A 14,708-nucleotide genomic window follows, 5' to 3' on the forward strand; every position below is an offset into this window, starting at 1 on the left:
CTCGTTCATTTGCACTAAACCGTGACCCAAACCGGGCTCTGTAGCCCCAGTTTCCCTACTCCGGCGACCCCTCCGCCGCGGGAGCTCTGTCTCCGGCGAGCTCCGCCGCCGCCGTCGCCCGCGAAGCGCTTGAGCCGTCCGATCCAAAACACATGGCCAAGATTAGATCACCCCCCATTTAGATCCAAACCACCCGATCGCGATCCAATGGCCGATATCAAAACATACCGGTTTGCTGTGGTCTTTTTGCTAAAGAGCCCCACAGTTTCCTAAGATTCAACCCGCGGTCCTAGCCTGTTCAAAAGTAATCACAGTTTGGCCCAGTTTTTAGCAGTTAACCCCCTGGCTTTTCTCAGTTTAGCGCCCGCAGTCCAGAGCCTTTGGTTTTGCACGTTAGCCCCTGGATATAACCTTTAATTACGTTTTAGTCCTCGGTTTTGCCCAGAAACCCCCTGGAACTCCAGTTTTCTTACAAATAGGTCCCTGGAACTTGTTTTTGGCCTAGATTTTGCGTTTTAGCTCCGTTTTAGGCGTTCTTTATGCCCACGCGATCGTTGTAATGCATATAATAGTTTTAGACTAGTTTAGTGTGCTATTTTTATGTATTGATGTGCTGTTTCTTAGCTTTTGTTAGTGTTTGCTTGTATGCTTATTGTGTGCCTTGCTTTTGGCCATGTGTTCGTGAGTAGACGTTGATCCATCTGAGGAGCCCCAGTACCAGTACCCGGAGCAGCATTCATTTTCAGATCAGTTTGAGCAGCAGCAGGAACAGTTTGAGGAAGGCAAGTATAACATGAACAACACCTATCACTTTAAATACAATTTCATACTGCATTTTAATACTGTATGCCTATAAGGACTTTCCTAGCCACTTTATATCCTTTATATATATCCTTTGGGTTGCATTTTTGGTTAGTTGTGCTAGGTGCCGCGCTATAACACACTTGGTCCTTTTTAATTAATTTGATTAATGGTATATGCAACTTAATTCTGAGAGTGGCCGGTTTGAGGGGCTCACGTCTCGTTAAAATTGGTTTTTGTTAGAAACATGGTTTAGGGGGCCAGCACGGTGCTTACTGCCTGGTTGCCCACTCTCCATAAGGACCGGTTCATAGAGCGATAACCTGGGACAACAGCGCTACCACAAGACTGGAATGGGACGGTCTTGGCTTACTAATTAGGTCATTTTGGTTCGGGAGTAACTTACCGATGGGGCAGGAGGGGTGGTGAGCTTCAATGGTGCCCAGGCTACGAGGCTTGGTCTGCGTACCCCTCGAAGTGGGTACCATCGTTGCAGAGCCTGATTCCTTAGCGGTTACACCTTACCAACGTGTCCTTTGTAACGGCCTCGTAGTGAGTTTGCTAGTCATCTCACCTAAGGAAGTGTGATGAACAACTAGCATAGCTCACGACTTGTGGGTAAAGATGTGCAACCTCTGCAGAGTGTAAAACTGGTATACTAGCTGTGCTCACGGTCATGAGCGGCCCAGATCCTCCTTTTGATTAGTGGGGTTATCTCCTTCCGACGAGGGGGGTGCCTCTCGGGGTTTTGGTATGGTTGTGGTTTGGTTCTCAGTAGTTCATGGTTAATATTGATTAATTACTATGTAACTGGGTTTATGGTAATTCATCAACTTGTAGTAAATAGCTTTAATAAAATTTTGCCAAGATTAAAAGCTAATGCAGTTGAGTCAGCCGACCTTAGAGCCTCATAGTTTGTGTTATACTTGTTGAGTACAAGTGGTGTACTCACTCTTGCCTACTCTACTCTATTTCCTCTTGGGATACTCTACTACTGCTCAGTTCCTGCCGACGCGAGCGAGTTCACCCGGAGCTACCAGGAGTACGAGGACTTCTAGGCGTTTGTCTCCCAGTCGACGTCCCTGTGGCGCCCTGCTTCCGAGAGCTTCTCGTATATGTTCTTACGCTTCCACATACTCTGTACCAGACATTTTGTCATTAATGTAATAAATAATATTCGTACTCACTTTATTATATCTTTTTACGTGATATGTGCTGTGATATACTGTTCATTCTGTTGTATATACGTGTGACTTGATCCTGGCACGTATATGATTGCTCGGTTTATATCCTTTTATAAACCCGGTGTTACAGAGTGGTATCAAAGCCGTATCGACTATAGGACGAAAGCCTAGATAGAACTGGTCGAGTTTTAAGTCTCCTTCTCTCTCAGCTTTGTTTGCTGAAACAATTCTGCTATTATATTCCTTGAAATTCCAAGATTTTTTTTTGTCTTGCCTTGAATCTTCTCTATAGAATTAGTTTCCGTAGATCTCTGGCCTGAAGAAAGTCGTTTGACCATCATAGGTGTAAGCTAGATGACCCTTTATAATAATACAATAGCACATTCTGCGACGCATTGTGTTAGTCGAGTTGCGTGATAAACTCGACTAAAGTATGAACTTTTGAATGCTTGTTATTATGCTACATGTTTGATTTGGATTTTTGGTTGATTGCATAGTTTAGCCGTTGAACTTGTTCAAATGGAAATCAGTTTTAAGTTAAAGTTAATTAATTAATAAGGCTGAGTTAGATCGTTGGGGGTAAAACCATCCACTCTATCCTCTCTACCTTATCTTGCCTTGGGTTTCTTCAGTCTTGCTTGTTGAGAAGAAGGATAGCACGAAGAGGATGTGATATCCAGGGATTCACCGACAAGGATGTCACCGACGTGGACATCTGCTCCCAACTCGCCGACATCTGCGAGTCCGCGGATCTCGACGAGAAAAGAGTTCAACCCGAACTCGACTCGAACAACCCGGGAAACGTGACAACTCAAAACCGAACTCTTGGTTTGGTCAAGTTCGACACAAATTCTGATTCTAAAAAGGCTCACTTTTCCAAAACTCTTGGAAAATACCTAGCTCATCACAAGACGATCAAACACCCTAAGATCAAAAACTCAGAACTACTCGACAGAGTGGATCAATTTTCACGATCAATAGAGGGCTGCATCAAACTTGCAGAAACAGCTCTCAACCCATCTTCGCCATAGCAGAACCCTAAAGTACTAAACCCACCGTAGAAGAGGTCGGGTGATATGCTCTCAGGGATCGATCGGGTAAATTCGAAGCTTGCCGACTGCATTAAGGTGGCTGAAAGCACTCTGCAAAACAAAGAGTAGAAAATGGGAGGAGGAATCTACGGGGCAGCTGGTGAGACAAACCCCCGGCTTGTTCGGATGGGACCGTCTATCTCCAGGATACCTCAGAGCCCTGCACTAAAACCTGCTCACACTCGGACTTCGAAACTAGTCGAGTCCAAATTCGATCAGGACTTTGATCGCTTCATGAACGGTCTCGAGAACTTTGAACCATTCGACAATCTCGAAGAATGGTCAGACAACATCGAGTTGTTCATGGACGCTATGGCCAGCCCACCCAAACACGCCCACGCTCTTTGGGAACCGGCCAAGCTTAAAAAGGGAAAAGCCAAGGCTCTAGAACAATCCAGCAACTCAATCTATGACAAACCCTGGATTAAGGAGCCTGAGAGGCTAACTCCTGCTCAATCATGGCTACACTGGATGAACGAGAACGCCCTCCATATAGAGATGGGCATACCGCTTATCGCTCACCCAAAGCATACATACTAAAAAATTGGTGGGTTAACCGACTCCGAATCCAAGTACTCTTCCGATCCGGAGGAACAGCCGGATGACCTAATCCAGCACAGTAAACAAGTCGAGTCCAACTCGGCTAAGAATCTCAAGTCCGATCAGGACTCCCTCCCTAACTTGATTATATATGCAACGCCGCAAGAACGGACGGTGCATCTCAGGAAGGCACAAGATCCCAACGCCTCCTGCTCACAGCCAGCGGATCTGCCCTACCAACAGAGCACTCCTCTAGATCCATCTTCAAGCAAAGAAAGACCAGGAAGTTCAAGACCTCTACTGTGAAATCCTCATGGTTCGCATCTCCGAAGAAACTGAGGGTGATCCCACGGAGCGTCTCAACCTCGACGACTACAATTCTGATGATTTCGACAAGTACCTTTCTGACAACATGGAAATTACTCCTCCTACAATCACAGAAGCCCAAGCTACCACCAATGAGGGTCTACCTGATACTCCTCCTCCTCCTCCAGCGGTGACCGTCACCGTCCAACTGGACAAGCAAAATTCAATAGAAGACCTCTACGAACGTCATCGCCAGCTCAACCAGAAGAGGGCGTTCATGCATCAGCGCCTTGCTAACACCCTATAAGAACAACAAGGCGACAACTATGACTACTCCAACTGCGACCTCCGCAGTGTGATCAATGTTGGGTGTGATGCGCGCAACATCATCATCTCAAGGAGAAAGGAACGGCAGGAAGTTGAGGCGTACAACCCTTCTTCCAACTACCGCATCCCGCCAAAGGCTTCCACATCTTTCAAGAAGCACAAGCCGGCAACCATTAGTGCCCGTCCTCAGGGTAAACCACGCACCCAGCATCAAGGTGAATAATCTCAGAGCGGAAATAGGATCAACAAAGTACTGCTACGCAAGTGCTTCATCCACCCAAAGAGCTCTCACACGATCTTCTAGTGTGACTCACTCCGCAAGGCCCTTGGAGGACCTCTCCTGAAGGAGACCCTACCAATAACCTAGTCGACCTCTGCATCAACTAGTTCTACCTCGAATTTAGTCGACCATCACATCGACTAAGTTCCTTCTTCGAATAAGTTTTATTCAGTAATGTAAACCATTGCTCACGTCCAACGAGCAAGGGGTAGGTCTAAAAAGTCAGAGTCTGTCACTCTACAGTTATCGTAATTTTGACAAATCCAAATAAAGTTGATTTCTCATATATCGACTATTTGGCTCTCGCTCACACAACCAATACCCCATCTCGAAATCCTTGCTCAGCTTTAGAGCAACTATCGAGTAGTTCTTATGGTTCATACTCGAGTGCTTTTGGGGCATTTACGTCTTGGGCAACCCGACGGGGTTCGTACCTAACAGTTCTATCCTAAAAGACACTCTAGTCCTCTAGAAGGACAACCTACTTGCCCTGCCCGAGTAGGTCTTGGATACTCTTTCGGCACTTTCATCTTGGGAAACCCGACGGGATTAGTACCTAATAGACTTTCCTTAAGAGTTACTCCAGTCCTTGATTAAAAGGACACCTTACTCGTCTTGCTCGAGTAAGTTTTGGATATCCCTTCGACATTTACGTCTTGGGCAACCCGACGGGGTTCGTACCTAACAGTTCTGTCTTACGGATTACTCCAGTCCTTGGTCAAAAGGACACCTTACTCGCTCTGCTCGACTAAGTTTTGGATATCCCTTCAACATTTACGTCTTGGGCAACCCGACGGGGTTCTTACCTAACAGTTCTGTCTTACGGATTACTCCAGTCCTTTGTTAAAAGGACACCTTACTCGCCCTGCTCGAGTAAGTTTTGGATATCCCTTCGACATTTACGTCTTGGGCAACCCGACGGAGTTCGTACCTAACAGTTCTGTCTTACGGATTACTCCAGTCATTGGGTAAAAGACACCCTACTCGCTGGCTCGAGTAGGTCTTGGATACTCTTTCGGCATCTTCATCTTGGACAACTCGACGGGGTTAGTACCTAACAGACTTGCCTTAGAGCTACTCCAGTCCTCAAGAAATACATCTTACTCGCTCTGCTCGAGTAAGTTTGGGATGTTTCTAGAATATTCACATCTTGGTCAAACTCGACGGAGTTCAATCCTAACAATCCTATTGTAGAAATCAATCCAGTCTATTAATAAGACATACTACTCGATACGATCGTGTAGTTTGGGATATTCCCGCAAACAGTTGCATACTATCTGGGTAACCAAACAAGGTCTATCCTAACTGGTCAACCACGTAAACCCTTCAAGGAGTATAGATACGTTCTTGATACTCTAAAATAAGTCGACACAAGTTTCCCGCTTGCTTAGGTTACTATGGGAATCTTCGATACAGAATTTTTTTGCCTCGAGTACTTGACGGGTACTACTCGCTTGCTCGAGATACAAAGAGAATTCCTGTTCTCCCTTAGTACTCTGAGTAGTTGTCGAGAGCTGCCTGTATTTTTATCTATCAAGAAACTTCTTATACCACCTAAATACTCAATAAGAGTTCTTCCCCCATTTGGACAACAAAGTCCGTATTAGCTGTGTGCTAATTGAAAATTTTCCTCCAAAAAAAGAAATCTACTCTAAGCTACGGCTTCTTTCACCTTCTAAGTGCTATTCCCACTTGGTTAATCCTGAGGGATTCAATCCTAACCGGTTAGCACCACGGATTCATTCCAGAATCATAAAAACTCGACCCTAATCGAGAATGCCTTGCCTATTAAGGCACCTACGAATACAATTCCTTGTATCTGCTTTTATGACTGAGTGGGCCCGATGCTGCCTACACTCAGGACCCTCGAGTACAACTACTCGACACATCAAAGGATTCCATAATCCAAATACTAAACGAGTACTTAACTTTACAACAAATATCCAGTATTTGTTTCACAGTACTACCGGCCTACACAAGAAAAGATCAAGGAGACTCAGCCCTGCTCAAGGACTCTACTATCTGATCAACCACCCTGGAAGTTTCCGCCAAATACTAACAGGACTGATCCTCCGTACAGTCAGCTTTGGCTTCTCGTCCAAGGGCGTCCAGACGAGTGGTTGGCCAATAAGACTTTACCAGCCCAAGCATGTGACCTACGTACTGACGGGTAATGTGGGAGACAAACCTCTCGAAGGCTCCAGGCACCCTGCGAAGCCTCCCTGCCAGCGTGAGCGGTTCATCTCCATCCCTAACTGGGATATCCATGGCTTCGGCTACCTCCAGGGCAGCATCCTTGACTTCTCTCAGCTCCTCGAGCTCTCGGTGCATCGAATCTCGTGACTCCGACAAGGTCTTGAGCTGCTGGAGAGTCGATGCCACCTCCCGATCAGAGTCCTCCATGATCTTCTTGAGCTTCTCTATTTCATTTGCGTTGCGGTACATAAGTATCTTTAGATCTAGTACCAAGCTTTTCTGAATCTCCAAAGATTTGGCACAAGCTGTGTACTCGATTAAAAAGAAGAAAAACTTATAAACACTAAGCAGACCTACTAGTCGAATGCATATCAAGTGCTAAAGACTAACCTTTCTTAGATTGGGAGAGCTTCTTCAGCTTTCCCTCAAGAGCAGTCTTCTCAGACGAGAGCGTCTTAACCCTCTCTTTCAGGGCATTCAGCTCTGCCTCATCTTGGGACTGGCCAGCCTTCCGTCCCAATGCTTCCTGCAAAAACAAAAAGAGCAGTATACCACTCGATCTACTACAAAAAAGTACTCGAGGTATTTGACTACTTACTTCCAGCAGCTTGAAAGCAAGCTCCACCTTCTCTCGTGGCAAGACACTTCCCGATATGACCTGGGAAGTACTTGCCAGCACCTCAGCTACGGCCCTTTTTGGCACTTCTTCAATTCTTCCTACAGTATTCCCTGTGACTTGGGAATCTACAGGAAGAACATGCTACTTAATCACACTAAGGGCAAATAAAAGGATATCTTTCTACAAGGCACTACAAGCTTACATGCAGGGGTCTCTGCAGGCTGTTTATCATCGCCTCCCTCAGAAAGCTTCTTGCCTTCTCCTTCTCCTAGAAGCCTGCAGCTTCCGCCATCTTCTGGGATTTCCTCATTGGCCCTCTCAGGATCGAGCAGTGGAGAATCCAGAAGCATAGCGTTGGCCATCACCTCCGCATCATGAGCACTCATCTCAGGAGTACTTGGGGGCTTCCCCAGCCCCAGCTGAGAAGCCGAGTGGCTCTCAGCCCCCACGTCCTCTCCCAGGACCGCATCTCTGCAAAGACAAAGTAGTTACAAACTACTAGATTCAAAACAGATCCTACACATACAAGTTCTAAAGAACTTACGTAGGAGCTCTTATTAGGGCAAACCCCTTGATGCCAAATTTGCGGGCAGGCTTTGTGATCACGGCCAGCTTACCCGCATCAACGGTCTTATCCATATCGGAACTACTCGCTGAAGGAGTAGCTCCGATCCCACTTGATGGGTCCACTATGGTGGAGGAGACAGTTTGTCCCACCGCAATATCATCCCCAGATGATGAGGTCCGTGGCATCTTAGCCACCGGACTTGGAAAAGCAAAAACACAAATCAAAACTTGCAAATCGACAACTAGAAAGTACTCGATTGCAAAATCACTAGCTACTTACCTATCGCTAGTAGTGTGGGAGGAGCTGCTACGCTTCCTCGCCACTGACCGAGTACTCCTTAGGCGCTCGGTCTGGGCATCAGCATTTGGTGTGGGGCTGTGCTCCCCATCACTCCTTTCCCCAGACGCTGCCTCATCTGCACAATCAAGTCTGGACATCAGTCCTGTTTATATGAAACCTCATATGACCATATTAAGATTTGATTAACACATCGAGGAAATTGGAAGAACAAAAGGGCGAATAAATGTCTGGTAGCGAAGGACTACTCTTAAAGCGACCCACGTCCTCCTACAGAAAGCAAATCCTATCACATTTACACTATGGTAAAGTACTCGATTTCTACGTATCGACTACTCTTATTAAGTACCTGCTTCGGCGGATTCGCAGTAGAAAATGTACCAGGAACAACTGGGATTTTCTTTACATTCTTCAGAAGTCGTTGTACTCGACTAAAAATTACATCATCCGAGATCTCTTCCTTCGAGTATCTTGACGGATCAGTTGTTCCCTGATACTGGAATCCAAGCGATTCCCGAGCCTACAATGGTTGGATCCTTCTCTTCATCCAGTCAAATACGAACGCCTCTCCAGTTAACAAGTTTTGTCTCAAGATGGCAATCCGCTCGAGTAGTTTAGAGATCTGACTCTCGTCGACTGGTTTTTTATTCCACTCGAGCCATTGGATTGGAGGGCCGGGAGTAATGGATGGAAAACTTCTCGACTGGTTCTCGACATAGAACCACTTGGGTTTTCATTCGATTACTTTATTACTAAGGTTATAAGGGATATACACTCTATCCTTTCTTTGCCTAAGTTGGAGACCCGCACCCCCTACTACATCTAAGACGAATCTGTCGGGCTGCGTTTTCAAATGAAAAAGAAAGCGAAAGAGTTCGAAATGGGGCTCGATACCCAGAAAAACTTCGCATAAATGCACAAAGATGGAAATATGAACAAAGGAATTTGGGGTCAGATGATGCAATTGGATCCTATAATAGCGCAGGAGTCCAGAAAAAAAAGAAGAGCAAGGAAACCCCAATCCTTGTTCCAAGTATGAGGTAAAAGCAATGAATTCCCCCGTATTTTCATACGGATGATCTTTCCCCAAGGCAGGATGCCATTGGATAATAGATCTGGGAACCAAAAGACCCTGCGACACCAAAGAATCTAAGTCAGATTGAGAACACATACTTGTGTTCCAACCCTCATCACAGGTTGGCTCTGCAGCCACACCCTTCCCCTTGGTCGCTCTCTTGGGGGCCATCCGTAAATCTACTGATCGCTTCAGGGCATACAATGGTGGAAACCCTAGGGCAGAAGTGGGGAACAAAAGGAAACAAAAGCTTTGGATCTGGGAGCTTGAGAGCGAAGACAGATCTAAAACAAGTGGCGGCCGGTGGGGTAAAAGATAAGTTACCATTTCATTTTATAATGGTGGTGGCAACATGGTAAAAACACCCAACAGGCCAACATGCAGTTGCAAATTGCGGATAAAATGGGATTTTCTGAGACATTCATTTCTCCAAAAGATTACATTCTGGAAAAAGAAAACACTCACATCCCTAGTCAACTACTCGACTTTCCTTTCCATACCTGAGATTACATTCCAGAATAAGGAAAAGTACTTGACTCAATACAACTACTCGATATTACAACTCGTGTACTTCTTTCTACTTTTACAAACGACTCGGGCTTGCATGCATAACGCCTGGATCTCTTGAGAGCTTCTAGTCAACGCCTGCTGCAGCTAGATCGGCCCGAGGCCGTGACAAAGTACAAACTTGTTATTCCCATCTAGGGAATAATGATACTCGTATTCTGGGAGAAAAGTTTCAAGAGTATGGAGGAAGACTATAGTAATCACCTCACAAGTCCTCTTATAACATCTTCTGGAGAAACTTCTCCTTCTCCCAGAATACGTTGTGGCAAGATTAAGCTTCCCCGCCAGAGATGTCAGTTCTTGGGCACCCAGAAACAGGCAACCCTAAAAATGTGACACAACAAGACTCAACCCAGCAAACCCAAATCTGCCTCATTGGAAGATACAAGGATATGATGTCCAGCATGGATCCAATGAGAACATTGGGGATTTAGGAGGAGGCAGCAGAGACTTCTCTTGTCACTCACAAGTTCTCTTCTAGCATCTTTTGTTGGTAAGAACTACACAAATCTCAGGAGGGCGAGAGCAAGAACACCAAGGAAAAGCCATGGTTGCTGCACTTCGGTGCTTCTGCTAAGGGCCTCTCCCCTGCCTTTTATAGCCACAAGGGGGCTTACTAAGGAGAACCCGTGAATCAATAGTGCACATTTCACGGACACATTCATGGCAGCATTCACGGATGCAGTCAAAGTTGTAATAATACAGATTCTCCAAACAGTAACATCCCATGTGAGTACTGAATAAAGAGCCGTACATCCCGGGTTTTATTTCTGAAGTTATTTCGGGTGCAATCGGTGTGGCGGATCCAATTATATTATTTGTCTGGGATTTTACCCGAAAAAAGAGGTTTTTTCGGATTCCGGATATAATGAATCCCGCAAATAATCTGAAGGATAAAATCTGATGCCATGACTTAAATCCTTAATTCCAAATCTACGCTCGGGGGCTACTCGCAGCAAAAGGAATTTTGATTTAAGGCTCGGGGGCTGCTGGATATAGGCATCAGAGATTTATTTTTCAATTTTTTTAGAAAATAGACTGAAGTGGCCCTCAGCCTGATTCTGCGATTCAACCTAAGGCTCGGGGGCTACTCCATATGGAGCGCGAGTACTTCGCGCACCATATATGATCAAGATTTCGAGGCTTGAGCGCCTCACAGCCTCGAAGCAAACGGAAGTACTTGAAGGACTACTCGACGTATCTGAAGGAAGGACCAGAAGCAACCAGAAGGATGTTCTGACTACTTGAAGTACTCGAAGACGCCCAGCCAAGTACTCGACGCCTGCAGGACTAGGCTACGAAGAGTTCGGGGGCTTGTCAGACCCGGGATAGCGGGACTGCTTATAGACATAGAATGTTCTAGAGTAAGGGATAACTTATGGATGTACCTTACCTCTTTTGTAATTACCTGAATAGGTGTAGAACTAGCTGCAGTACAAAGAAAACTATCTGATTTTGTTGTAGTAGGACTCCAACTGTACTCGGCTAGTACTTTCCATGTAACTCTGTCCCCCCGGATATATAAGGGCGGGCAGGGACCCCCTCCAAACGATCATCAACACCTAAGGCAATACAAACCACACAGGACGTAGAGTATTACTTAAACTCGCGGCCCGAACCTGTCTAAATCTTTGTGTTCCTTGTAGCATCGAGTTCTAGAGCAGTCGATCCCTACCCACAAACCCTACTGCTAAGGGTATCCCTGAGCAGACTTGGCGATAAACACCGACACCGCCCGCCGAGCTTGCCGCGCCGCGCCCTCCGAGCTCTGCCCGCCGCCATCGCGCGCGCTCGCTCGCTGCCGCTGCCGCGTGCGCCCGCGCGCCGCCGCCGCCGCACGCTTGCTCCCGCCCCTGCCTCGCACCTGTCGTCGAAGCAGGCCGGAAGGCAGAGATGACCACCGCCGCCGGATGGGGCCCCGCCCGAGGCATGATGGGCCGGCACGACGGCGCCCTACGGGGCCGGTGGTGCGGCGACGCCCGCTCGCGAGCCGGCCGGAGGGAGGGAGTCCGCGGGCTCGCCGGCCGCACCGCGTCGCGCAGTCCGCCACGCGCCGGGGCCCCTGATCCGGCCGCTGCGCCGGGGACAGCCGGGCTTGAGGCCGCCGGAGGGAGGGAGTGGCGCGCCGGCCATAAGACGAGCGCCGCCGCGAGGCCCTGCGGATCCTCTGCTCCTCCCCAGCTCTAGCCCTTGGATCCAAACACGACCTATGTTTATTACTAGCGAGGAATGGCCAAAAGGCCGAAAACTAAAAAGAATGAGGCTGTTTTTCGTCAAGTGAGCAACAGACAGTGAGTCGCGTGGGTTTCCATTTATATTAAAAATATGGCTACAATAAACTAAAAGAAGTGCCTATACGTATGTTACCTTAAGAGCTTCAAATATAGCGATACCTCGATATAAAAAGATTTTTTAACGGCTTCCATTTTTTATCACTCATCAAACATGAAGATACTTAGAAGCGAGCACTTTTATTACCTTATATTGTGAAAGACATGCATAACCGCTTATATTTTTCACATCAACTAAGCTGGCACGAAATAAATCCTAACCTATTAATCATCCAATCACGTAGCAATTTTGTTAATTATCTGTACTATGCTAGGCTAACAATAAAATCCATCTTGATCCCCTTCATCAACATATAGTACTACTAAATTCAAACGAGCAAGTGGAATGCTAATGATTTTGCTCCTGGTCACATGGATTTCTGTTTATATTCAAAAGTATATTGGATAACAAATGAAAGAAGGTACGTTCTATACAACTTTAGCTTGCGTCCTTACAAATAAGTGACAAACATAGGAATGGCTCAACTTTACACTACTTTTCCCGTTACTTGATGCCTAGATATGTTTATATGTTTTCTTTAGAAGATTCGGGATGCACATATTGCCTCACATATTATGAAGATATACATAATGGATAACCCCCTTCGTAGCAACTAAGATAGTAAGAAATCACTCGTAGCTTATTAATTATCTACTCACATGCCACTCCAGTTGCAAAAATCAAGCCAGACAAACTATAAAAAACCCCATCTTTGATCTCTCCCATCACCGTCCTTCCAAGTTCCAATCCCTGCTGATCCTTGCGTCCTTGGTGCGCGTACCAATTCCGTGATCGCCATCGTTCTTGCTCTGCTTGACTGCTTCCCTCCAGAACCCGCTTACATAAGGGGAGGAGGTGCGCCCACCCCGACACCCCACGGGAGCAGCCCGCTGCGCGGCGCTGCGAAGGCCAAAACCCCGCACCACCTCCCTCTCCCTCCCCTGCTGCCCGCTGCGGCGCTGCCGCGCACTCCATTCCCATCGCACCACTCCCCTCCCCTTTCGATCTCCTCCACGAAACCCACTCGCTTTTTCGAGCAAATCCTCACTCGCGCTGACGTCCCCGCCGCTGCCCTCCAGCTAGCGCCCATCCAGCTCGCGGTCAGGCTCAGGCAGGCCTCGGCTCGTCAGCAACCTTGGAAGGCTCTCTGCAGCAGGCTCGCCCAGCGCAATGGCAGGCGGCAATGGCGCCGCCGCTCGTCTCGTCCTGTTCTTCGCCGGCCTGCTTATCGTGCCGCTGCTCGTGGCCGGCGACGACCCGTACCGGTTCTTCACGTGGACCGTGACCTACGGCGACATCTACCCGCTCGGCGTCAAGCAGCAGGTGCGGTTATCTGCAACTCTCCTTTGTGGCTTTGGCTGGCCATTGGCTAGTGCCGGTCGATTCGGGGCTTGCGGAGCTCGGTCGCTGAAGCAGTGGCGAATGGCCTGAAAATGTTGCAGGGGATCCTGATCAACAACCAGTTCCCGGGGCCGCAGATCGAGGCGGTCACCAACGACAACCTCATCATCAACGTCTTCAACAAGCTCAACGAGCCGTTCCTCCTGTCCTGGTACCGCCCCGTGACCCCCTTCCTGACCCATCTCCATTCTCCAGTGGTTTTCTCACCGCATCGATCGTCCCCTTGCCCGCATGCACCACCGCTGCTCCTTCGTAGACTGCACTTTATTCATCTGAAAATAACAAATGCAACCAAAGGTATCTATCTGAAGGCCACAACCTGAAACCAGTCCTAACCTTGTTATCTGGTCTGGCTTCAACCTTTTCGGTCTCATTGGTAGGAAACGCAAAGTCTGGCTGCGATCGATCTAGGAGCAGTACTCATCATTTTAACATTTTAACTAGTGCTGCTGCTGCTCTCTGATTCCAACAAGTGAATGGACGCACCAGTATTTTGGTCTGACGTTACTGAATGCACAATGCGGTCACCCATGTTGGGATCTCTGCTTTGTAAATGCCCAAATATGAAGCATGAACAGTAAGAAAGGTGGCAATGAAAGTAAGTGTCGAACTCTCTAATAATGATCAGAAAATTCAACCCTTTACACTATGGAGAGAGGGGGCTATTTATACCCCTAGTCCTCGGCCAGGTCTTCCTAAATTGCCCCCTCCCAACTCATTTACAGCTCACTCTCAGCCGGTTTCGGGGTAAAATTACAAGGTGAGAGGTTTACAAATCCGACATTCTCACGTATTCGGGAGGTGTACAAATCCGACCTTCTCACATATTCACGTTTTATTCACATGTCTTCAGCCGCCGGAGGTTGCAATAACCTTCGGGTACCTCCGGGAGTTCGGGCCATGAATGTTCCATCAACGATCGACCAGCCGTCTGTTGTCAGTCGAAACCCACCGGCGAGCAGCGACAGGCAACACGAAGAGCCGGGAGGTTGCTGGGGCGCTGGCAGGCACTGCTCCCTCGTCGACGGCCCGCAATTCCGTCACGCGCCCGGAGAATATGTGGAAAGCCGGGCGTGCCACCTGGCCTATACCCGATCAGGAGGGTGCGAATGTGCTCCAAACAGT

General features: G+C 47.5%; 1 protein-coding gene across 1 annotated transcript; it reads left to right on the forward strand.

The window, feature by feature from the left end:
* The first annotated feature begins 12,812 nt into the window (after positions 1 to 12,812).
* On the forward strand, positions 12,813 to 14,195 carry LOC120661472 (L-ascorbate oxidase homolog). Its single transcript, XM_039940354.1, has 2 exons — positions 12,813 to 13,505; positions 13,625 to 14,195. The coding sequence occupies exons 1-2, from the start codon at positions 13,353 to 13,355 to the stop codon at positions 13,904 to 13,906; spliced, it is 435 nt and encodes a 144-aa protein (XP_039796288.1). The 5' UTR covers positions 12,813 to 13,352; the 3' UTR covers positions 13,907 to 14,195.
* Positions 14,196 to 14,708: the final 513 nt, after the last annotated feature.

The sequence above is a fragment of the Panicum virgatum genome, chromosome 2N (assembly GCF_016808335.1).
Source record: "Panicum virgatum strain AP13 chromosome 2N, P.virgatum_v5, whole genome shotgun sequence".
Taxonomy (NCBI): domain Eukaryota; kingdom Viridiplantae; phylum Streptophyta; class Magnoliopsida; order Poales; family Poaceae; genus Panicum; species Panicum virgatum.

Bases quoted from the DNA above. Each gene is read 5' to 3' on its own strand.
- LOC120661472 (XM_039940354.1), top strand. From the start codon at position 13,353: ATGGCAGGCGGCAATGGCGCCGCCGCTCGTCTCGTCCTGTTCTTCGCC. The intron at 13,506-13,624 runs GTGCGGTTATCT...AAAATGTTGCAG, and splicing joins CGCTCGGCGTCAAGCAGCAG to GGGATCCTGATCAACAACCA.